We start from the raw sequence: 27,182 nt of genomic DNA on the forward strand, positions 1-27,182 counted from the left end.
ACATTTATGTATCACAGTTTACACAATTGCAGCTTGATAGAAACGACACGCTAAACATGTTTCACAGTGAAATCTTCTGTGTTCCCTTTTCAGTCGGTCACTCTCGACGTCACGTGTGTTAGACCGACAAAATTGGGATTACGCCAGGGAGACCAATCATCTTCAAGTGTAAACTATTGCCGCCAATATGGCAAGCCAAATATGCCTAAATCTGCAGAAAAAGTGTTTCTTCTCTCACTACCCTCAATGGTGGGGCTGCAGTGCTGCTGTAGACCGCCTCTTCCCTGCATGTGACGGCCAAAACACTCATAATTCACGGTAGTTCTGAGTCAGGTTGAGCTGCATATGGTGACTGACTGTGATTAAAGTCACAGCGTTCGGCCAGACGATGTCCACCCTGGTGGTCCAGAAGTGCCCCCTGGCTAAACCTTGCAGTGGTGCGAGATATCGCCAACGTTTGCTTTCTCGATGTTCCCATCTCACGAGACGGCCTTTTCGGCGACACTGTTGAGACCGGACACTCAGACCCCACTACTCAGACGCTATGCCTCCCGAGTCGGGTCCCTACCCTTCACCTCGCTGTAGGTACTGTATCTACAATGTGATTATGACTAGTCATATTCTTAAATTGACTTCCATTGGAAAATATTTCCTGATATCTTCAAATGAGTTTTGACTAGTACAAATTGTAATTAAAGATATCTATAATTGATTTTGTACTAAGCATATTTCTATATAGAGATATCTCGAATTACAATTTTACTAGTGATAATTAAATCTCTAACTGAATTATTACTAGTAAAAATTATAATTCAAGATATCTCTAACTGGTTTTTGACTAGTCATAATCAAATTGAAGATATCTTTAATTTATAATTTTTAAAGATATTCAAAATACATTTGAGGATGTCTGAAAGTAATTTATTCCTAGTCAAATTACAATTGTAGATATCTTGAATTGGATTTTTGACTTGGCAAAACATAGTAAGAGATATCTTGAATTTTAATTATTCCTAGTCAAATCTCATTTGAAGATATCTGCAATTTAATTATGGATATCTCAAACTGATTTTTGACTAGGAAGACCTTTCTTTGGAGATATCTGCATTTAGCTTTGTGACTAGAATTTCAATGTAGATATCTGGAATTAACATGATTATCTGGATGTCTGGATAGATATCTGGAATTAACATTCTGACAAGTCAAAATTCCTTTATAGATACATGCATGCAAATACACATTTGCTAAGCTACACCTTAAACATTTTTTTTACCAATTCTACCCATAGACAGTAAAAGAAATGGACACAGCGACCCCATTGGATTCAACGGAGACAAAGTGAAGCCCATTAGAAACTCTTACTTCCTGGGGGTCCAGCGTACTGCGCAGACTCAAACTGAGCTTGACGACGTAGATGTGACGTGAGCAAACCGTCTGTCTTCTAGTAGCTGTGCCAAGAGAAATCATTCCCTTCCGAAACTTGCAGAGACGGAGAGTGTGAGTAGGAGCTGTCCATGAGCGAGGAGCAGGAAAAACTTTTAGTAGGTGTTCTGATTAATTACTTTGTCATTTTGCCTCCAGGTCCTCCCGATTGCCCGCGAGCTTCTCCTCCGGTCCATACGGTAATTTCTTACTGTGCGACAGAGAGTCGCGTGGCTGTGACGCAATCGTTAGCCTACTTTTACAAAAACTGCTTCTACAGGGCCATAACATAAGCTACAAGGTAATGGAGCATTTTATACATTGTCGTGTTTCTTTAGAAATAAATAATGGACAAATGGAGTCTTTAAACGCCTCAGATGTGAAGTTATTCGCTGTCAAAGTGACGCCAAAATGAATGGGAGTCAATGGGATGCTAACTGCAGGTGGGGTTCCGTTAGCCAATGGCGGCGTCCGGGGGTACCTTCAAAATAATACAAATCCCTGCACCCTTGATTCTACCTTGGAAACTGTTGGCATCCGCCATTTTGTCTAAGAATTATATAATAAAAGTCCTGCATCTTGGGGTCATTTTAAACTGCTTTATACAGACATAATTCAAAAGTATGGAAAATTAAAATGTAGCTGAGGCACGTGTAAAAGAGGAGAAGACTCAAGAAGGTTTTTCTTCCTATTCTATATTTAAAGTAGGACAATGTAGAGATGTGCTTGCTGTAGATTAAATGTAGCCTTTATTCCCAAACAAACACATTTAAAATCAGTAAGCATCTGTAAAGGCCTCATGTCTGGTGCAACATTTGGTAAAATTAAAAAAAAAACTTTTCAATGCACTGGCGCTCATCACTGAACAGCAAAATATCACCATCTCGGATCTCTTGTGCAATACAATACAATACAATACAATACTCCCACCTTGTGTTTTATTACCGTATGACACGAGTAAACCCATCAACACAGAAAGCACAATCCATACATAACAATGTACTAATCAATGTCATTAATTCCAGTGAAACTTCTATTAACTTTATAATCTTTTTCAAATCAGCCTTCACCTTTTTTCACTGGATCTGCCTTGATTCTGATTTCTGAGGCTCTCTTGACATCACACATTTATTTGTACTTTTTTTCACATTTCTGGTGTAAAATTGTTCTTCACTCATGTCTTTTCAAAATATATAATAAATAAATTCAGACGAGCAGTTTACGGTTCTCTCTCTTTATTGAACATTTCACTCCAGTTGGTCCGTTTTGCAACGTGATTCAATTAAACTAACAGCGCTATACACTAGGGGTGGAACGGTACACAGAAGTCTCGGTTCAGACATCACGGTTCGGTACGAGTTCGGTACAACGGAGGGAAAAGCAAAACAAAAATGCAGAAAGCAATTTTTTTTATTGTGCATGTCTCAGGCTGTACCATAGTGTCATACAGTGTCTCCCCTGAGCTAGCTGCAACAGCCTGCCCTGACGTTTGTAAAGTAAGATGTAAACAAAATAAGACAATTAGCTATAAAACTGAAAATAAAGCATCTCTTATTTATGTGTGGGCGCACGGCAAAAATGTCATCATTGCGGTGTGGGCGGTCTTGCGCGTTGGGTGGGCAAGGCCACATTTCGCGTAGCGTAGGAAGTGTCGTGACGTAGAACGAACGTTGAGTTTTGTTTTGCTCTGCTCTCTGGCTCCGCTGTCACGTCGTTCTACGTCACAACGCTTCCTACGCTACGTCATACGCCAGCATCCATCGCTGTGAACGCGCACCGACCGCCACCGGAAGCCAGTTATTTTAGTTTATAAAGTTTTAAATATGTATATTTTTACGACAAAACCGCACGGATTACCCTCAGAAGGCCTTCGTTTATCCCCCTGGAGCCGGATGGATTATTTTTGTGAAGGATGCATGCACATTTTCCGACTTGAATCAGCTGGACCCCATTGCTTCACATTATAACCACTGAAAGATCTAAGACATTTTCTAAAATAACTGAAAATGTGTTCGTCTGAAAAAAGATTGACGTATGCATCTCGAACGGCTTTAGGGTGAGTAAATCATGGCTTAAATATCATTTTTGGGCGAACTATCCCTTTAAGGATCATCTACATTGAATAATAATTCAGTATTTTCATTCACAGTTAATGTAATTTAACAATAAAGATCCTCCATGTTTTGATTATATCCTGTCTGTCTGTTGTAATGTTTTTGTGAGCAGATATTCATTGTTCTCCGATGTGTATTTGCATAATAATTATCAATATGTTTAGATTATACTCAATATCAGTTATAGAATTGAACGCTTGTCTTTATTCAGATGATGCAGTTATTACAATATAATCCAAGAACCTCAATATTTCACAAGTAATTCAATGTTTACAGCTGGAGAGGAGAGAGAGAAAATGGCTTCAGAGATTTCCTTACAAAATAACATGTTGAAACACAGTAAGTGTAGCATATTATGTACAATTTAACCATATATAATATTAAATTATATATCAATTTCAAAGTATATTTCAAAAGCAAAGTAAGAATGAAAGAGAAAATCAAACAAATTATTGTGTTGATTAGAAATATACAGATTCGTAATAAACTGTCCATTCAAATGTAGCCGTGATGAAATATAATTTTTAACCAAATCGCACAAATATTTATGTCTCACAAATATTTGATTATAGTTTATGTTTTGTCAATGATTGATTTTTAATGGCCTGAATATACAGGTTTTTTGCACTAGTACACATTTTGTCTATCACATATAAAACATTTTTATAATTGTAAGTAAAATCGGTGACAATTTATAAATATACAGTAATAAAGTATTTACAAATCATTTGCAAACTATTAGTTTATAGTTAATTAACAGTTAATAAACTGTAGTTAATACATTAATAGACTGTATTCGAATAATGAGATCTTCATTCATTGTCACTGTAATTAATAAAAGGTTTGTTTAATTAGCTCATATATAAAGAGTTAGATAATGCTTTGTTAACAACTTATTAACCATACATTTTTTTTTTTTTAAATAATGAGGTGCACTTATAATGTTAATATAATTTTTACATTAAAAAAAAGCCGTTTTCTTTCCTGATTTTAGCCTCTGATTTCTGTTTGAAGGGGCGTGTCTGCTGTGATTGGCTGTGAGACTTCAGTGTAAACGGCCACTGCTGTGATTGGCTGTGTGACGTCAGTGCAAACTCCCACTGCTGTGATTGGCTGTTAGATGTCAGTGTAAACGCCCACTGCTGTGATTGGCTGTGAGACTTCAGTGTAAACTCCCACTGCTGTGATTGGCTGTGAGACTTCAGTGTAAACGCCCACTACTGTGATTGGCTAATGTTACCGCCCGCCCGAGCGAGAGTACACTGAATCTCATCATTGCAACATGATTTCTACACTCTCACGAATGCTTTCACCATAAATAACAATGCAAACACGATGTAAGTTTAGTTGTGCAGTGTAACAGCGTCATTGATTACATAACGGGAGTTTTGGCAAGTGTCCAGATAAACACTGTTTGATTGACAGCTCCAGCGATTATAAACGGACCGTTCTTTGATGTTTTCTGTATATAATTTAATCACAATTTAAATAACAGATTATTTTCATGCTACTAAGAGAAACGATGTGGAGTTGATCGTTTAGTCACTGGCTTGATTTACTGATGCATAAACAGTATTGAATAATTTTGAGACAAAGAACGTCCGTCTGAAGTTGAATAATTACACATCAGAAATCACTGATCAGAGATCAGGCATTAGAGTAAACATGGTTACTTACATGTTTGTGGCGTTGCAGTGTGTGTGTGTGTGTGTGTGTGTGTGTGTGTGTGTACGTGCATGCGTGTGTGTGTGTGTGTCTGTGTGTGTGTGAGAGAGTGTGTGTGTGTGTGTTTTGAGAGTGTGTGTGTGTGTGTGTGTGTGTGTGTGTGAGTGTGTGTGTGCATGTGCGTGTGTGTGTGTGAGAGTGAGTTTGTGTGTGAGTGTATGGCGCTCGAATATGGCGCTCGAAATGTTTCATTCGACGACCAGACTGACAAGCACGACAGATAACACACGTGTATACGTGCGTGTACGTCTGCATTTGTTTTATATGGAGACGTACACGCAAATGTCACGTCACGTAGATACGTCAATAACGTGTAGCTGTTTATGGCGTTCCGATATGAGGTGTGATTTGTGCATTTACTTTGCAAACTAAGCAATCATCGTGTCAATCGTCGCGTACCTTGCCGTGACCAATGACGTATGATATCGTGCGTGAGAATGAACGCCTGGATAACGTACGTGTGGATAAACGTGTGGATGAACGCATGGATAACATACGTGTGGATAAACGTGTGGATGAACGCCTGGATAACGTACGTGTGGATAAACGTCTGGATTAATTCTTAGGCTATATTCTATTATCTTTACTATTGTACCTTTTTAATTTTGGATATGATCATAACACACACGTTTTCATGTTTCTGTGGGTTGGGCAACAGTGTAGACACTATTAGTAATCAGTATAATAATAATTAGTATAATTATATATTTACCCAAGATTTAATATAGTAGGACTGCAACAAGTGTTAGCTATATTACTTAAGGCGGCCAGTTAGAAAAAGGTAAATCAATTAATTAAATCTTGCAGTTGGTATATGACAGATTTTACTGCCTACAGCAATTTTATAAAACTAAACATTTAGTAAACATGTTTAAATGAAATGCCTAGGTTAAAAAAAGGTGTTAAAAATGACCCAGAAACTAACCCAGTGATGTGTTAATATCACTGAACTATTGCTATGTTGTTGTGTTAGTATAGTTTTGACCAATAAATTTAACACAAATATAAACCGTTGGATTATTTGGCTAAAATTTTGCATTAACCAGTATGTTATTGTTGTTGTTGTTGTTGTTGTTGTTGTTATTATTATAGTCGTGTAAATACTTTTCAAGTTCAGTGCACTGACAATATTTACATTCAGTAAGAAGTAAACCATTTTTTTTTTTTTTCAAATGTATTGGTTGAAATTGTTTTAATTTACAAACCAAGCAATGAAGACACAAAAAGAAACACGCTGTAGGCCTAAGTCAAGTAGGCCTAAATGTAATTACAAACTCTGACAGTACAAAAGCTGACAGTGTGTTGAGGGAACACCTCTAGGAACAAACAAACACAGGATGAACGCCCAAAATGTAACAAGGCAATAGAACAGGTAGCAGTCTTTTTGGGCTTGTTAGTACGGTGACGCATTGCTGCCACATATATAATTTTTTTTCCACTCAATTATGTCGTAATAACGAGATCTTATGTCGTTTTATCTTTTCTCGTAATAACGATATCTTATGTCGTTTTATCTTTTCTCGTAATAACGAGATCTTATGTCGTTAAAACGACATCTTTTTCTTGTAATAACGAGATGCTATGTCGTTAAAACGACATATTTTCTTGACCTTATAAGGACATGTGTAGTCATGTACAAAATATGCCTTTATCCACATAAAATTTATAGCCAATCATTTTTTATCACTTCAACGTTCAAAAATCTGAAGCAAGAGCAGCCCCCAATGGACATTCATGTTAAAATATCAAATTCTGCACACACCTTATTAATAAACCATACTATCCTACAGAAAAGCAGATGAGCCCGAATATGAACGCAACGCATTTAATTACACGTTAAGCGTTTTCCTCCCATAGAAACCCTTTATTATAAAGAAAATAAAGGTGTCTCTTAACGTGTCTTTCGAAGCCGGTGCACAGCAAATCCTTTAAATGGTATTCAATGTAAAGAAAAATGAAAAACATAAGTAGGCAATAAAATAAACAAATTATTGTGGCATTTATTAGCCCTCAAACAATATTTATTTTAAAGCCTAAACGAATTTGTTTAAAGAAAAACACCAGCGTTGGGCGTTTATGTATAGGCTAAGTGTTTCAGCCACCCTTTTCAAACTAGCGCAATAAAATGCATGGCCGCTCGCTCTAACGTTAACCTATAAATGTTCGCTATTATTAAGCGCATATCCAGTGTTTGTGCGGAGTGTGGAGCGCTCGCTGCATGACATAGAGGCGCCGGTGCCATCACTCGCATTTTCCTATCAACAGTGGAAACAACTTAAAATACTCCATCATTTATGGTCATACAGAAAAGAATAATACATCAGTCGCCACTACTTTTATTTGTGTAAACTCACAACAAGAAGAAAACGTTGTGCTTTTGTAAAATAAAATAGAACGAACAGGGCGCGCTTTCATGATCTCCGTGAATTGGAGCGCGTCTCAAAAATAAACTGAAAAACAGTGTATAGACAAGCCTCACAGACATGAGAAATATAGCTATCTATATAAAGCTTATAAAAAATGTCCACCAACGAAAAAAATACTGTAGCCTACCATCTGATTATGTAATCCTGTCCGTAAAGGCGCATCTAGGTTACATTACAGCGGAGATGTATGGAGATATGTTTGCACTTTGCAGGCAGCCTACACTGATTTAGAAAAGACTAGTTTATTAATAAACAGTTAAAATGCTTCGTTATTTTTTTCAGACACATTTATTATCATTAGCCTACTTTTGCCGGTGCTTTGCGGCAAGTTTTATGCATGCGCTTGAGCGCGGAATATAGGCTATAGCCTATGCAGCCAGGATTGAATATACACGTGCGATTAGTCCTAATTGCTTAAATGAATGACTAGTCTAGACAAATCTATGGCAACTCTAATCAATAGCCTACTATTTGACATTATTTAATTAGTAGGTAATTAGTATCCAGCTCTTTACATTAAATTAGTTGAGTTAGCATAATTAGTTAATGAACTAATAAAATAATAAAATAAAGTTTAAATTAAGAAACTAACAATATATTTCTATAGCATTGCTTATTCCACCACACAAAGGACTGTTTAGAAGGTGACAATCCGGCATGTGAAGACTGTAGGCTGTATCTTGAAGATTTTTGTATTGTATTTTCTGTTATAAAGACGAATATTGACATTTCGTTAATTAAACAAAATAAGAACATAATGTTGTAAAAAATAAACAACTTAGGCTATGTTCTGTTAGATGACTACTTTTTGTTTAATTATATCTCTAGGTAATAAAGGTATAGCCTATTAACAAAAATAAATCTTATATATAATATATTATATAAAAAAACTTATAGGCCTATATAAAATATATATTTTTAAAAGGGCCTCATTGATTAATTTGTTTAATTTGATTAATTGTTCGCCTCTGATGGGGGCTGCTACTATTTGCTTAAGCTTTTTGAATGTAGAAGTGTGATAAAGGCGTGATAGGCTTTCAATCTTATGTGGATAAAGGCATATTTTGTACATGACTACATATGTCCTTATAAGGTCAAGAAAATATGTCGTTTTAATGACATAACATCTCGTTCTTACGAGAAAAACATGTTCTTTTTGTATAAAGTCTCTATTAATGAGCTGATCTGAATCAGATGATTCTGATTGAGGAGATGCAGCATACAGAACAGACAGAGAAACCCATAAAACATTACGTTTAACAGGTAAATTAAAATCAGTCAATGACCAGTTAAAAAATAAATTAATAGGCTACCTTTATTTTTTTAACCTTACTTCTGTTTTTTTATTTACAATATTACCTTTAAACATACACATAAATAAATATAAACATATATACATGAGATATATTACTAATAGTGTGTAGGCCTACACTTTTGGACAACCCATAAAAACATGAAAACAGTGTGTTATGAATGATCATATCCCAAATTAAAAAGGTACAATATTAAAGAAAATAGAATTTAGCCAGTGTTATCCAGACGTTTATCCACGCGTACGTTATCCAGACGTTTACCCAGACGTTTATCCACACGTACGTTATCCAGGCGTTTATCCACGCGTATTATCCACACGTTTATCCACACGTACGTTATCCAGGCGTTTATCCACACGTTTATCCACACGTACGTTATCCACACGCAAAGTAAAAAAATATGGCGTTCCGATCGGCTCTTTAATATGACTTTGCTACATGCACTCGTCTCAATGAACGTCTCACTCAACGTCTTATTTTTTTTTTCTTTCTGCTATTTATTCCATTCATTTTAAGACGCAGACGTGACGCAGACGTCACGCAGACGTCACGCTGACGTCACGTAAATCACGCGTGGCAGTGAAGTGTCGGGTCAGACGTCACGCGTCATTCACGTGTGGCAGTGAAGTTATTAATTATTTTTTTCTCTAACACGTATTTAACACGTATTTAACACTCTACTCAACATGGCTCAGTGCAGTGTGCCAGCGGTTGCGATCGGTTCTTTAATATGACTGTGCAACATGCACTCGTCTCAATGAACGTGACACTTGCGTCTGTCTTATAACGTGACGTCTGCGTCTGTGATTTATATATAGGATATTATGTGTGTGTGTGTGTGTGTGTGTGTGTGTGTGTGTGTGTTGTTTAACCCACATTTTGAGGGCCAAATGCCCCCACAAAGATAGAAATATGAAGAAACAAAATTGATATAGGCTATTGCATTTTTATAGCTTATTGTTGGGGTTGTTATTGTGTTTTTAATTTTTTATAGTTTTAAAAGGCCTAGGCTACAGCACTTTGGTAGACTAGAAAACAGACAATTCGATCGCGTTTCTGTAGATCCTTTAAATAGAAGAATAGAATTGAAAAATAGGCTACTATTTTTATATATAAGTCACCTGTGTGAAAAAAACCCGACTGTAAACCTTTTTTTTTTTTTTTATAGTTTGTAAACTATTATTTGACTTTTTGTTCATGACGTTTTGCCCCTTTATTAAACATTTAAAATATTCACAAATTAATATGGATTTTTTAAAAGATTTTACTGGTTTTCTAAGGCCAAAATATTTTCCCGCAGTGCTGAATGAGAAGAGCCATCTCTGGAACCATACAGAGAGCTGATTTATAGGTGGTTTATAGGCTAATGATAATAAATGTGTCTGAAAAAATAGCGAGGCATTTTAATTGTTTTTATTAATAAACTAGTATTTTCTAAATCAGTGTCGGCTGCAAACATCTCCATCTCCGCTGTAAAGCGGATGCGCCTTTAGATAGAAATGCACCGTTCATGCGGATTATCAGACAGTATTTGCTTTCGATTCGAATTTGTTCGTTTAAAATTGGACATTTCAAGCTTTATTTTGTTTCAGTTCATTTTTGAGACGCGCTCCAGTTCACGGAGATCATGAAAGCGCGCCTGATTGTTTTCTATTACGAAATCAAAACGTTTTCTTGTTATTGTGAGTTTACTCAAATAAAAGTAGTTGCGAATTATGTATTATTATTTTCTATATGACCATACATTATGAGCATTTTAAGTTGTTTCCACTGTTGATAGGAAAATACAAGTGTTCGCGCCCGCGCCTCCGTGCCACGCAGTGCGCGCTCCACTCCAAACAAACCATTGGATATGCGTCAAAATCTTGTGTTTATTTGTGATAATCAAATAAAACCCTGTATTATTATTGTCTAACCTGTATTATGACTGACATATGACGAATTGCTTTGTTCCTTTTTTCGATAAAAGCGTCTTCTAAATATTGTTTGTTCTTTATTTTTTGTCATTGTTATAAATAACAACGAAATAACATCAGAGAATCTTACAATATAAGTGCAATAAAAACTTCATTACCTAGAGATAAAATTAGGGTATACAAAATACAAAAAGTAGTCAAAACGCATAACAGAACATAACTTCTTTTTTTTTTTACAATATTATATGCTTATTATTTTTAATTAACGAAATGTCAATCTTCATCTTTATAACAGAAGATACAATACAACAATCTTCAAGATACAGTATAATCTTCACGTATAAAGGATTGTCACCTTTAAAACAGTCCTTTTCGTGTAGGAACAAGCAATGCAGAAATATATGGTTAGCATATTAATTTAATGGGGTTTTTTTCCGTTCATTTACTAATTAAACACTTGGAAATGCGTCAAAATCTTGTGTACTTTATATGTGATAATCTTATATTATGACTGACATTTGACGAATTGCTTTGTTCCCTTTTTAGGATAAAAGCGTCTTCTAAATATGTAGCCTAGACTAGCCTGATATTAATGATAATTATTATTATTATTTGCGTTTATACCTAACTATAAATGAGTTAAATCAGCCCAAATGTTTACAACTACGTTATTTTGTGTTGGTCAAGAGACTCCTAGTGGTTAATAGTAGGCTACATACATGCTTTTTATGATTTCTTGATAAGTTGGCTATCTGTGGATATGTTGACAATGGTAAACAAATATTTTAACATGAACATTTGTGTAAATTCATATTTACTATTTGGAATAAAAGCTATACATAGGCAAGGTAAAATCACTTAATTGCTAATAAAATACAACTGAAGATCAGTGGGAAAAAATAATAAAGAATGAGTGTGTGGAATGTGCTGGAAACCGCCCTTGCAGCAGACTATGGCAGACGCAGACGAGACGTTCGGCACACGAACGAGTGATGTGGCAGACGCAGACGAGACGTTAGGCAGACGCAGACGTCACGTTCGGCACACGAACGAGTGATGTGGCAGACGCAGACGAGACGTTCGGCAGACGCAGACGTCACGTTCGGCAGACGCAGACGTCACGTTCATTGAGACGAGTGCATGTTGCAAAGTCATATTAAAGAGCCGATCGGAACGCCATAAAAAAAATCCTTACACAGCTACGTCGCCGCCACGTCACCGCGCACTTTGAGCGCAGCCCCAACACGTGGCCGTGACGTCTAACGTCTCATATCTTACGTCTGACGCCTGATTACTATGGGATTTTGGCTAGACGACTGGCGAGCATATACCAGGCACGGCGTCTTGGGTGGGCCTGACGGGCCTAGGCCCACCCACTTTTCAACAGGCCCACCCAAAAAATAACTAAAAAATAATAATTAATATATTCTAAATTTGTCAAGAATTATAAAAAAAATCGTTAATAAGCTCATAATTTGTACTAAAATAGTCTAAATGTTTAGTTTTAAAAACAATTTTAAAAAGCTGGCTATGTCTATTTTGATGTTTCTGCGCAAGTTCAGCAGACAGTTCGGGTTTGTTCCGATCAGAGCTCGTGAGTGGAGAGCGCATTTCTGAATATTCCGCTCCGCTCGTTCATTCCGTAGGGTCGCTCGCTCAACCCAGAATGGCCTGCTGGTTCGAAAATATGTGGAATAAGGGCTGCCTCCGACTAATTTTCGACTAGTAGTTGTTCATTTAAGCCATTCGTGGACAAATCGGCGCTTTAAATAGGCTATAGCCTACAGGATAATAAGCGTTATGACCGCACGCATAAAGCTTGCCACAAAGAACCGGTTAAAGTAATGATTATGAATGTGTCTAAATTAGCAAGGAGACATTTAATTGTTTAGTAATAAACTGGTGTTTTTCTGTGTCGCTGCAAAGATGAAGTTGACGATGCGGACTCGCCATGAACGCCAGAGAGAAATGCACATTTCATATGGATTATATAATCAGAGAGTAGCCTATAGCCTATTTATTTTGGTTTTAATATTTTCGTTTAAAAGTAGACATTTCAAGCTTTCTGTAATATATAGCCTATATTTCTCAAATCTGTGAGGCACAAGCTGAGTTTCGGCGCCTTCCAGTTCACATGCAATGCAAGTGATCGTGTCGGCGCCTTATTACATTGTCTTATTTATTAAATACGGGCAAGTGATTGATAAAACATTGATCAAAATTAAGATACAATTTATACAAAACGAAAATCTTTTAAAAAGAGTTTTCTATAAAACAAAACTTAATGAAGTCGTCAAAATCATGTTTTACCAAAAACAGCGCCGTTGCTAGGAGGGCGCCAGCGCCTCTGCCTTGCGAGTGGATGATAGCCCTGAAGACGCCTAGCAATGATATACCTTTAGTGGTAGTATACCTTTAGTTAAGTTATACCTTAAGAGTCTTCGTAGCGCGCTAAGAGACAATGTTATCGGAAAATGCAGCCCAGGTATGATGCGTATGATGCGTAACGGAGATTCCAATTCCTTCTTTGGTCAGAACCATGGAGAGCGATCGCGGATAGGTCTGTCCTATGCACCGAAACTTTTAACAATGCAACAAAATATTTAAAGAGCATCAAGCTATTAAAATCTATATTATGTATACGCACAGATAATATAACAGTAGGCTATATTAGTCAATATTTTTTTATTAGGTTAAGCAGTGATTGGATAACGTTTTTTTTTTTTAAAACGTTTTTAATTTAAGGCCCACCCACAATTGGTCTGGCCCATCCAAAACTTGAATCCTGGCGCCGTGCCTGGCATATACACGTTAGTTCACCTCTCAGTTTGCTTCGCGATCGCCAAAAAGTGCACAAATCACACCTCATATTGGAACGCCATAGCTGTTGATATTTACAGACGTGACGGCGGCGTCACGTTAGAAGTTAACGTGTGGATTACGTCTGCACGTCTGTACGTCTGCCCGTTTGAACGTCTGCCCGTCTGCCCGCCTAATTTTCCTTATTTTCTCATACATTTAGGCTACTGTTATAGACATTATAGATAATCTTATTTTGGCAGTTTACTTAGGACTACATTGGATTTATTTATTTCTATAATGCTGAATGTCTGTTAAGTACATACATTTGGTATCCCAATGATAGATAAAAGTATATTGTCATGTATACGATGAGAGAAAATTAAAATGGGCTAGTAAAATTCAGAAAAAGTGGATCATATAATTATTTGTTTGTTTAAGATTTGTTAAAGCCCTGCAGCAGCCGATCTGCATGCCTCAAGTTAATTCATAGATGCTGCATTTAGTAGGCTATTAATTAACCATTCAGAAACCACTTTAAAACTTATTGGATTTTAAACTAAAATGAATTATCATACTTCTGATTGCCGGTTACTGCTATACTTATTCTGAACAGGTCATTAATCATTCAATTTAAAATAGTTTAACATAAATATACTATTTAATAGAGCTACACTACAGTTTTTATAAAGCCTAGCACTCTATTAAATGTAGCCTAGTCATACTGCACATTTTTTTTGCTACTATGTTAAGAGCATACAAATATATCACGCAAAACAATTGACAGCCCTGATAAATAAAGTAAAAGGCTTAAACGGATGCATCTTGTTTTCACCTGCAGGAAAAACAAACACTTAAAACAAAAATGACAGTAAATGACCACTAAAGTCAGTAGGTGGCAGCAGAGGGACACTCATCTGCTCATTAGCCATGTCCACTCCTTGATATACTTGTAGGAAGTTTCAGTAAGTCTTGGGTCATTTATTCCTGTACATTAAGGGCTCAATGCATTAACAATTTCTGAAAGGAGCAATGTTCGATATAGTATACATTTGCTTTTGTAAAATATTTTCAGTGTTTTAAATGTCTTACAGATTTGTATATGGGGCTTCTGCATGCATCTTTGGAAGTTATTCCACTAACACAAAATAAATAATAAGTGAAATGTATGACTGAATGATTTTTTAAAATTGATTTTTATGTCAAAACGAAGAGTTTGTAATGTCATTTGTAGCATCTTTTAATAACAGAATAATAGAATTAAAATAGTCAGAGTATGACTGCTTTATTCTATGGTATTGCCTGCATGCTGGTCCTATTCCTGTCTACCTTATACATGAGATACCCATACCTTTACTCTGCTCTTAAGCACACACAATAATCATAAATGCTACACTAAATCTTTAAATCCTGGGAAATAAAGTTTGTTACATAAATAAGAATTACAGTAAAAAGCATTCACTTAATTTCGTAGTTAATGAAGTACATGTTATACAATTTGCAGTGTTCAGTATTTTCAGATTTAAACAATGGCTATGATTTATATTTATATTCTTTATATCACAATGACATACATATGTACACATACACACACACACACACACTCACTCATATATATATATATATGTGTGTGTGTGTGTGTGTTACATTCTCTATAAAGTATATTTACTGTTACTGTATGTAAAATGCAAGTGGAGTACGTATACAGTATTACAGTACTGAAAATAATGTCTGATTACACACCTGTTCTGTCTACAAATGTTTGAATGATTGAAGACACTGTTGTTCTCCCAACATTCAGCTTTACCTTTTGACCCTCAGTCATTGTAAGGTCATGATTGATAACATTGTCTGCAATAGTGTCCTTATTTCATTAGAAACGTCCACAATCTTGACCTCTTCCACTGTTTTGCCTCTGTACCCTTCTTCCACCACACATCATTACTCCTCTTCTTTCCGACTGTTGACCCTGTTTGTTTCTGTGTTGTTCTTCCATCTAAATGTGTGTCACTGAGTTGTGCTCTGTCAATATATTCTTGTCAAATGAAGCTTCAGGAGATGCACCTCTGAGCTATATCAGAGACCTGGTTGATTTAATGCTTTACATTCCCCTTCATTAGTGAAATGCAAAATTTATAGCCAAGACACTGTCATTAAAACATTAAAATGTAGCTATTATAACGAAGCCACTTTAAATTCACATAATGTTTCACTTCTGAGTAACAGAAATATAATGAAATATACATATAATGAAAATGAATTGCCAACATGCCAAGAATATAAAAAATACCAAGTAAAACACAAATTTGTAAATATTTGTTTGAATGTTTTTGTAATGAGCAGTTTTTAGAAAACCAGAATGCCTGTAAATAAACAATATATTAATGACTGGCATTTCACACAATAGTCGATGAAAATACAGTTCCAAACAACGCCACAGCAGAACAACTGCAATTGTCTAAAATGAGTAGCCTAGTTGTGTGGGTGTTAAATATATATATTTGTGTTTTTGAAAGAATAGGTTGAACATCAACCAGTAATCTCAATAGAACAGGGCCTTGGCGCCATCTACCGGCAATTTTATATTGATATTTAGTATATTAATATTAATTTAGCCTCCGTTCATTTCGGCATTTACAACTCGGTTTAAATGAGCTTGCTAGAAGTTCATAGAACGATTTTTTATAACATAGAATTTAAGAATATAATTAAGTAATGCATCCATTCTACTATAGAGCTTTTTTTATTATTATTGTAGCCTATAGCCTATTTCCTATTCCCATACATGCTCATGCATAATTGATATTGCAAAATACATTCAAAGCTTTTCACTGTTGAGATTCGTTTTTTTATGTATCCAAACCTTAATAGTATTTTCTTAATATTCTCCGAGGATGTTAAAAGCTAGGCCTATGTTAAATAGCTATTAATGTGATTTTCTCTGCTGAAAATTACTTCATCTCTAATTTAATAATAGCTTTAATAGCTAAATTATCAAATCATCTAGCCCACACTGTTCGAACAGTGTCTCAAATAAGACAATAGGCTATTGTTTCAAAACAGCATTTCAGAAAATGCATTTCAGAAATGTACATATAAAAATACAGTTAGTAAGTTAGTAATTTATTAATCCATCATACAAGTAGCTGCATAAAAGTACGTGCGCTATTTTTAAATTAGCCAAGGCACGTTTTGCGTTCAGACGGGCAGACGTTAAGACGGGCAGACGTTCTCCACACGCACGTTAACACATCTTTAAGCTTGGTTAGGAAAGAAATGACACAAAGCGAGCGCCATGAGTGTTTGTGAATGTGCATGTGTGTGTGAGTGAGTGTTTGTGAGTCTGTGTGTGTGAGTCTGTGTTTGTGTGTGTGTGTGTGTGTGTGTGAGAGAGAGTGTCTGTGTGTGTATTTGTAAACATTTTAACATAAAATACTAATGTAATTAATGTCTAATAAAGGCTGGATTAAAGCATTAAATTAATAACTTTTTCTGTGACCTAATCTAAAGTGAGAACTATGAAATAAATATAAATATAAAATAAAATAAAATAAAAAAATAATCTAAAGTGATTCGAGTGACTCACACACTGTACAAACTACAGTTTGTAAACTGTTAATTAACTATAAACTAATAGTTTGTAAATGACTTTATTACTGTATTATTATAAAGTGTTCTGGTAAAATCTACTTGATTGTGGTTTAGTGCAAAAAAAATGTTTGGTTTTCATTTACATATTCTAATCCATTAAAGGTGAGACTGTCACGGTTGTTGAATGCATTGTTTCCTTCTTGTCTCGTGTCGTTGTTGTTTATGTGTGAGTGGGCGTTGTCCCGCTCACGTGTCTGTCAGCGCTCCAGCTGATCATCATCATCATCACAATCACTGTTCACAGCTGCGATTCATTTCCATTCCCTATATATACTCACTCCATTCTCTGTTCCAGTGTCGGATTGTTTGTTGAGGTCCTGTGATTGCCGTGTCTGTGTTTCCCGTGGAGTTGCCGTGTCTGTGTTCGCCTGCCTTGTCTTCCTGCCGTTCTTGTTCTTCGTCTTTTGGTTCACCGCACTCCAGCACCGGGATCGGGATTCATCACCGTCACAGCACCAGCGCACCACAGACCATCAAGTCCCTGCACGAGCCTGAGTCGCCGCCCTCCACTGTTCTGAACTGTTTGTCTGACCTTTTCTGAGCTTAATAAACACTTTTGAGAACCTGCAACTGTTTCCAGTTTTGTCCGCCCATGACAGAGACAGGAGTGATGATCAGGGGGTTTGAGTTTTTACCTTCATCATTAGTGTATGGGCTGAAAAATGGATAGAGTTTGTCAGTGAAAGTCTGACCAGTGAAAGAGTAGATATGAGATCTGGACTCCACGTCATAAAAAGAGACCAGACCCTCCTTATAATCCACAAACACACCAACCTTCTCAGGTTTCACTCTCAGAGATAAAGAGACAGGTGGACTTTCATTAGCTTCATATTGATTCTCATTCTTCAGCATCACAGTCCAGTATCCATCCTCAGGAATCAGTATAATCTGCCCCTTCCTGTTAATGGATTCTCTGGCCACTCCTAAAATCCACTTAGTCCTTCCCTTCACCTGCACCTCATAGTAAAATCTCCCTGAACTGAATCCCTGCTTTGCCAGAACACAAATGTTATTTTCAAATCTCTTTGGGTTTTCTGGGACGTCCTGCTCAATGTCTCCAAGACTGACTTGTTTTCCATCATCAGACAGGATGAGATATGGATCAGCTGTATCAGGATCCAGAGTTACATCCACTGAGAGAGATCAGACATTATCAATCAACTTCAGAACAAACATTTTCAGATGTACAGTATATAATACAGATTATAAACAATGTATTGTGAGTGTATTGAAGAAAATGGTGTCAGTCACACTGTACCTGCAAACTTCTGCACAAACTTCAACCCTGTGGACACAGATGACAATATAATGATGAATTATTCATAGCAGTAATTTCAGGTTAACAGCAGTGGTGGCTGGTTATAATTATTTCTGGGGGGGGCGTTTTTTTTTATTTTTATTTTTTTATTAAAAAAAAATAATAATACAAAGCAGTACCAAAAAGCATGTTTCCTACTTGAACATAAATTTTGCTCTCCTTTCTTTCTGGCCAGCAAATTTCTCAATGACTCTCTGATTAAAGTCAGTCATCTCAGTAACAAGTCTCTTTTCGATGGACAGCAATGCCAGTGCATTCAGCCTCTCCTGGGTCATAGTGTTTCTGAGAAAAGTTTTGATTCTTTTCAAGGTTGAAAAGCACCTCTCAGCTTCAGCTGTGATCATGGGTGTGGTAATGAGAACTTTTAGGAGAGTCACAGTTTCGGAAAAGACTTCTTCGAGATTATTCTCCATAAATAGCTGGAATAGGTATATTTTTCAGATAGATGTTTGAGGTCTCTTACCCCCGTTGTTGTCCACAAAACTTCAGTGACAAAACAAAACAGGGCACTGCTAACATCACATCCAGCCAGCCACCTCCATTTCTCATCACAAGCGCGGGTGAAGCTCCGGGTGTAGCGTTAGCTTCGTCCTCTGTCACTGGCCTGCTACTGGATTTGTAAATCTGGTTGGTCCGGTCCGAGATCCTTTATCCTTTTTTTTTTTTTTTTCAGCGAAAGCCTTGTGAACGTTTTTTTTTGTAAATAAATTACAGAATGTGGATTAACTGCTGCCATTATTTCTACCAAAGTGGTTAGCCTAGCAAGGTTTTGACGGAGTCACCCGCGCACTCGCAGTAGTGGCCAAGAGCGTAACGTTGAATGACAGGTGACGAGAACCAGTCAGATTGGATAAAATAATATGTATCCATTTCTGATTCGCCAGGGACGCAACGACCTGCGTCCGGAGGAGAATCTTGAAGAAACCAATTAGAGACCAGCTTCAGGTCACATGCTACCCGAAAATTTAAGGACTCAGATAGATATCCATTTGTCCGGCGTCCCTCGCTCTTGAAACCGCATGAAACATATTGAAAAACATAGAAAATAGTTAACCGATTAAAGCCAGTTTTTATTAAATGCTGAGGCTCTTCTTACTACCTGCCGGCACATCGTATGAGTAAACTATTTTATTACAAACATTTTCATGTGTACATTATAAACAAAAGTATTGTGAGTGTATTGGTGTCAATCACACTGTACCTGCAAACTTCTGCACAAACTCCAACTCTGTGGACACAGATGACAATATAATGATGAATTATTCATAGCAGTAATTTCAGGTTAACAGTGAGTTTCTCTCTACTGGCAGCATCTTGGAAATGTTGATCGTCCATCAGTTTGTAAAACAAAATGCAGAATGTTATTGCAGTAAATATATGTACGATGGAGGTCTATGAGACAATCATAACAGAGGGTTTAAAAGCAGAAATGTCAAGTTGTATTTTTATTAAAGCTGTAATAATAATTATTCAGTGTAAAAAAATAGTTATTTTTGCTGTCTATATTGTCCTTGTGAAGTGAGGAAACCTTTTAGACAGTTTATTTTATAGTCAGACTTCTGGTTGTGTGTCAGTGACGGGATCTCTGTGCTCACCGCGTGTTTTGTTTGCTCGTGTGAGATCTTAAGTTTGCTTTGAACAGTTCTTTTGGTCTGATGCGTAAACCCAAGTGGTCTGACACTTGCTGGAAATGGTATTTTACCCAGTATTCTGCCATGAATTTCGCACTATGGTATAATTTTGCCTTACGACATTCACGTCTCGGAATAACTGCTGGACAGACCGACAAGACGCCCTCACCTGTTGTCACTTATTCACTACGCCCTACTGGCGGCTCTTCATCTGTAAACCTTGAGGATTGTTATGCAATCCGGCGGCATGACAGATTGTTGAAGAGGTGAAAGAGAGGAAAGTGGAGGTGTGAGACACCGACTCTGGAAACACTGGATCAGGTTTCCTTTGCCCATCATTACCCTGTCAAACGTGCGTTCGGTAATGAACTTATGCTAAGAGCTGAACATGATTGTGAATTCAGGTCTTGTCCACACTAATATGTTTTTGTTTGAAAACACATATTTTTCTCTCCGTTTTGGCCTTCCGCCCACACTGAGACCGTGTTTTTAGCAATGAAAACAATGTTTTTTGAAAACGCTCTCCAAATTGGATACATTTGAAAACACAGTTTTCGCGTTGTAGTGTGGACTGTCAGAACGTTTAGTCATGTGAGGCATACTGAACCCATAGATATTAATATTTTTACCGGTATTGTGCCCGTTATGTGCTATTCACTTTCACACTGTTGCTAAAATATGTTACTTTTGTGATAGAAATATTTTATGTAATGGGTATTTTCAACATTAAATGTACAGAAAAACGCAGACTAAGGATGCTCAGGTCAAAGGCCATATATACTTAACCAAAAAGTGCTTAACACAGTAGAACTAACAGTCATATGCCTAGCTCAGATCATTACAAACCAATCACCAGAACAAATCACAGTGAAGAAGACTTGAGTGACATTGATTTTTACTCAACTGTATGACATAAATGTACATGTATCTTTCTATTCAGGAGATTCACTTGGTTGTTGTGGCCAGTGATCTCCCGGCCATGAATAAAACTTCATTTCTACAAAGAGCAACTTGGGAGTCGTGTCAGATATGCTGCGCAGCTGAGAAACAGATTCTACGCTCAAAAGAAAACAAAAGAACATCTAAGTGTGATTGAGGGAGTGATAGTAGCTTCGTGACGGGACGCCGTCACCTTACTTCAGGGAAGTATTGTATTGTATTTTTAACAACTGCAAGTTGTTTAAATTGTCTGTGGTGAAGAAGTCAGATTCGTATTAAGAATTTCCACAACAGTTTGCACACTCTTCATATCACAGTCCTGCAAAGATGACAGAAAATTCACTCGCATTTGCTGTCCTGCGGAAAAACATGAGAGCAGTCACGTTTTAGACCAAACATATAATGGTGAGAAGAATTGCGTGATAACTTGATTATGTCTTTCTGTATCATCTCAGTGAGCTTTTATGAGGGTTTACGCATGCGCTGTAATGTGAATTTAGTGTTTTCTGTCGTTTCATTGTGGATGAGAAACTTTTGGAAAATGCTTGAAAACGCTAGTGTGGACGGAGAGTTTTGAAACGAAAACTCAGTTTTTAAATCTATCCGGATTAATGTAGACAGACAGAGCGACCTCATGTGCCTTACAGAAACTCAATTACTGAAAGGGAACCTCGTTTGCCCTACAGAAAATCGGCTCAAAGATCATCATTCAACCCTGTGCCAAACAGGGTTTTCAACAATACGAGCGAACAGAGACGAGTGTAGCTCATTTAAATCCATTGGAGGGCTGTGTGTGTTTGCTTACAACAGCTGGGCCACACAATACTGTGTACGGGAGGGAGTGTGCACACCGGACTGTGAGATTTTCTCATTTTATCTCTCAAGGGAGATCGGCAAGATCACGGTCAGATTTCCTAATGTACTCGGACCGAACGTTGATGCTGCAGGAGAGAGAATAGCGAAAAGCTACAATGATGCACTCGCTCTGCAGGTCAACCTGTTTTATTTCTTGGAGACTTTCATTTATGTGACTTATCTGAATATCGACCTATTCTTAAGCAATATGTGGACTGTCCCACTCATTTAACCTGGACTATTGATCGATTGTATTACGTTGTATATCAAATTTTGATAGATAGATCCAGAAGATATTGTCTGAAACTAAAACTGAAAATTTCCCCAAATAACAAGCTCTCAATAACAAGGTCATTTGACCTCCACTGTGGCGTCTTTACTAGATCCACTCCAGTTCACATATAAGATAGACAGAGAGACAGATGATGCTGTGCTGACCCTGCTTAATACAGTTACTAAGACACACATTCTCCTGAAAATGCTGATTGATCTCAATATTAATGCAGGGTTATTGGTCCACAACGCTGCGTTCTCTTGAGTTGAAGATATAACTTTAAGTGATTTTATAATAATGTGGTGATCACCAGTACATCACAGAAGCTTACAATTAAGTTAACGCTTTAAAAAAAAAAAGTTCATGACAAAAACCCTGTATTTGATATTCACATACCAGTTTGAGTGAGTTTTTCTATAAGCTGTTTCTTCAGTTCAGTCAGAGCTAATTTCAGCACGTGCACGTCCACATCAGAGTCACTATCGATCTCAATCCAGTTCTTGCTGTGTGTGAAAAAAGGCTGTACAGGGATGAGTACATCTACAGCAGGAGAGAGAAGACTATTAAATATTAATTATATTCCACATTATCACTGATGAGACAGATGTTGACAGACCTGTATGAGATGTAGATGATCGTCAGTGTGTGAGAGCTGCTCCAGCTCAGTGTTTCTCCTCTTCAGCTCAGTGATTTCCTCCATCATCTTCAGCTGATCAGACTGATATCTCTAAATGGAGTGGATCAGATCAGTGAAGAGCTCAACACTGAATTACCCCCAAAGGTTACATTTTAAGCTGGTTTTTCTCTAGTTCTAACACTCATCAATGCCAAAATTACTGAGATGGCCAATCAAATCAATGAAGACAGGCTTTACTGTTCAGTTTTTAATGGTCAAATAATCAACATAAGAAGTGCCTAAACATTTAATACTAGTATTTGACAACTGTTTGTCAAGGTTGAGGTAAGGGATGAGGCGAGAAATGGGCTTTTGTTTGTTCCCCGTAGGAGAAAACAGGACCGGTCAGCTTGCCTTGGCAGGACAAGACTTGGTAGCAGGACATGACATGGCTTCAGGGATCAGGACACAAGGAATGTAAGACAACAAACTGTCACAGGACTGAAAACACAAGGAGAATAAATTGGTAGCAAACAAGGCAGGTAAGGAGGGAGAGCATGTGGGGAACTGACACGAACACACAGCTAATGAGAACACTCATAAGCCGCTTGTTCACACATGACACAACATGAAAACAAGTGGCCGATGAAAACTTGACCCGTGTTCTGCACAAAACACAACAACACATGCGAACAGAATAGCGTATGGCCCAAGTGAACTCGAAACCGCACGCTCACACAACTAGACAGAGCTCATGGAGAATGAGGGAATGCTCATCCCGTGCTCTCAGAACAGAAGACAAACACATGGAGCATGAATGTCCAAACCTCGACACAGAACCGAAACAAAACTAGACTGAAGTGTCGGGATCCGAACACTACGCTCCACACACAAAGCAACTCACATGGACAGAAGAGCATTCGGCCCGATCGAACCGCACGCTCACCATTACAACACAAGAGAATAGCAGTGTCAGAGTTCTGTCATCAAAACCAAGAATAAACAGACTAAAGTGACAGAACCCTGACACTGTTTTAATGTTAAACGACCAACAGTAATATCCAGTAATGCGAACTAAAAAAAAAATTAATTGACACTTTTCTTAATGTGATTTATGTAATTCATTTACTGTGAGGAGACTAGAATAATTTTCCCGTTTTGCATTTTCAACATATTTGGTTACCATTAATTTGCTGAGACCATCACATCATTCTAGAAGCAGCTGAAGACACACTTAACCGCAGGTACCAAACCACTCACTCCTAAACCAATGCACTTACACACTCTTGCACACTCACTTACACTGGTATATATCAATGTTGCTACCAACAGGACACCCAGACCAATAATCATCCAGTTTGAAATGTGGACAGTCCGAGACGAAGTAAGGAAACAATCATTGGAGGCGTGAGTCTGCAAAAAGAGGAAGATTCAGTTCAAGCAACACTTCTCGAAGAAAGATCGCAAAGCTTGTGATAAGTTGTGGCTCAAAGTGCAAGAAGCCAAATGATTTTAATTTTTATTTTTTTTTACTCACTTTTCTCTGCTCTGAGTGTTTGATCTCTTGAATCTTCTTCATTCTGTCCTGGATCATCTGCATACAGAGAAAAACACAGACACATTTATCACTGAATTTAGAATTAAATCTTCTGACAAAAGAAAATCTTATTTGAATAATAAATGTTAGACCCCATGAATTTTTTTTTCTTTTAGTCCATGTCTGTCAGCTTTGAAGGTAACTTATATTGCATTCTCAAAAGTTGACAAAATTAACTTTTAGCTGATTTAGGGTGCATTTCACAGTGTGTTTAAAGTGTTTTGTCTGTATCTCTTTACCTTCTTCTCTCGACTCTCCTCCTCAATAGGAACAGTGTTGTGAGTCCTGTGTTCTCCTTCAGTGCAGGACAGACAAACACACGTCTGGTCGTCTCTGCAGAACAGCTCCAGAGGTCTTTCGTGTTTCTGGCATATATAATCCTCCAGATTTTCCACAGCGCTGATCAGTGTGTGTTTCTTTAGACGTGGGACTCTGTGATGAGGCTCCAGATGAGTCTCACAGTAAGAGCTTTGACACGTCAGGCAGGTCTTCACTGCTTTCTGCTTTCTTCCACCACAGAAGTCACAGAACACTTCAGTTTCTTGATTAAGCTTCTTAAAGTGTTGCACAAGCTTTCCGAGTGTTGTATTAATCTTGAGCTCAGGTCTTCTGCTGAATGTTTCTTCACAGAGTGGACAGAAGCAGGTCTGTGTGTTCGTCCAGCACTCGCTCAGGCAGGTTCTGCAGAAGTTGTGTCCACATGGAGTGGTGACTGGATCAGTGAACACTTCCAGACAGATGGAGCACTGGAGCTCCTCATTTAGTGCTGGACCACTGGAAGATGCCATGGCTGAAAAGATAAGTAAGTAGTAATAAGATAAATAATGTCAATATATCTTCTACATTCCTGAAGAGAGCGATTTTGATAATTATATGTACTGAGTAAATTAGGCTATGTGGATGTTGCATGTTAAATACCTGTAGAAAAAATCTGAATAAACTAAATACAGAAACTAAACTAGGGAAAAAAGCTAGAAACTAGGAGCCACAGTACAGCAAATGTAACAGGTTTTCACAACAACATTTATAAAAAAACAACACAGAAAATGAGTGGAACTGTAATTTTTCAAGCAAATAACTTAATAAATAAACATTGAACTTTGTTTATTCTGTCTGCAGTTCAAGTACTTCCTGATTCTGATATATGTTGCATGAACACAGACTTTCATTTTATAAATGTTCTTGTACTGCATCATGCTATTAAACTAGTGAACTTACATTTCCATCGCTTACCTGTGAGTGAATGTCAGATTTGATCGTTAATTTCAGGGTTTCTGAAAAGAAGTGTTGTTTTGAAGAAGCTTCCAGCTCATCTGTTAAGTTTCACTTTCACTGAAGTCTTTACACACATGCAGTGATGTCATATATGTAGCTCCGCCCATAATCATAAATATGAAACTGTTCCTAATCCATCCATGCTGAGTGAGTAACAGTGTAAGAAACTTTTAGAATATGTAGTTTTGTTTAGTTCCTTAATTTTATGAAGAGAGCAGTGGCAAATATCAAGTTATCACAGTTTACAATTGAAGTTTGTTTGAAAAGGCACACACTAAACATATGATTCAGTGCAATTTGCCTTGATTTCCTGGATCGGTAAAACAATAAAACATATAAAGGCTTTCGGGTAGCTAAAAATAAATTATGAATGCGCGGAAAAAAAAAAAAAAATTAGTAGTTGTGGTACGAGAGCACACACACACACACACACACACTCACGTCACGATCCTGAAGCGCGAATCTCAGCCATTTAAATTTCAACTGTTATTTTGGCGGTCAGTCTGAGGGAAATCTGATTTTACCCGCCGGTAAAACCACCAAAGAAAGAGCTCACAGGAGGATAAAACATAAATCTATAAACATATTTCAAATATGCTAACAGTCGATAGTGTGCAGTGCTTTTTGTTTGCTCTGACTGTGTGTGAGGCTCAGTGTGGATATGAAGAGATGAAGGGTGTTTTCTGGTCCATATACTGCCAATAGGTGGCGCTAATGCACTATTTATTAGTTTAATATCCACTGTAAACGAAACGAAGCAGCAGCAGCTCACTTTTGAAAGGAGTTCACACAGTGCTCACAGATTCAGAAGAAACCAGTAGAAGTTTGAGAATAGCATGTTTAAAATGTAAACCTGTTAAATATATGTCTGTCCATGATGGATATTGATAGTTTCATCACAGAAATCTGTCAGCTGAAGAAAGAGAAGGTGTCACTGGAGGTAAAGATGATGGAGAGAAACCAGAAACTGAAGGGATCGAGAGGTTTGTACATGATAAAGATTCACTTCATCCTTTAATACCTGAATTACCTGAAACTCTGTTTGTTTGTCTTTCCCCGTTTTTTCCCCCTTTCTTTCTGCTGACTAATGATCTAATCAAGTTGATTCATTGATTCGATTCTCACAATTCAAATATCTTGATATGACTGCAGATTCGGACTGCAGTGTTTATATGTAAAATAAACGTGATTTATTGTAAGTATTACCAGAACAACGAGAAGCTTCCAGCATTCCTGTCAGACATTAGTGTGACTGAGAACGGCTCCATGGTCTCTATGCTATTTTGACATATCTAAAAATGTTACATCCAG

At 37.2% G+C, this 27,182-nt stretch overlaps 2 protein-coding genes across 3 annotated transcripts in view; both read right to left on the reverse strand.

The window, feature by feature from the left end:
- The window catches only part of LOC311072959 (zinc-binding protein A33-like), a 40,101-nt gene extending 14,202 nt beyond the window's left edge, over positions 1-25,899 (reverse strand). The window contains exon 1 of the mRNA XM_084098340.1: positions 25,815-25,899. The gene's annotated coding sequence lies outside the window, so the exon portion shown is untranslated. The remainder of the gene's footprint in view (positions 1-25,814) is intronic.
- Positions 14,944-25,923, reverse strand: LOC311072951 (E3 ubiquitin-protein ligase TRIM39-like). 2 transcript variants are annotated; one of them, XM_084098328.1, is made up of 10 exons: positions 25,830-25,923; positions 24,836-25,386; positions 24,537-24,593; positions 24,302-24,412; positions 23,000-23,110; positions 22,780-22,903; positions 19,886-19,912; positions 18,625-18,651; positions 18,141-18,499; positions 14,944-18,021 (listed from the first exon to the last, which is right to left on the reverse strand). In XM_084098328.1, exons 2-10 carry the CDS (start codon positions 25,382-25,384, stop codon positions 18,010-18,012), a joined length of 1,377 nt encoding a protein of 458 aa, XP_083954454.1. In that variant the 5' UTR covers positions 25,385-25,386; positions 25,830-25,923; the 3' UTR covers positions 14,944-18,009. The 2 variants fall into 2 exon arrangements, with proteins under 2 accessions (XP_083954454.1, XP_083954453.1); XM_084098327.1 differs by having other exon boundaries at positions 14,944-18,499.
- Between the last annotated feature and the right edge of the window lie 1,259 nt (positions 25,924-27,182).

This window comes from Abramis brama (assembly GCF_963993115.1).
Source record: "Abramis brama genome assembly, chromosome: 22".
Classification (NCBI taxonomy): Eukaryota; Metazoa; Chordata; class Actinopteri; order Cypriniformes; family Leuciscidae; genus Abramis; species Abramis brama.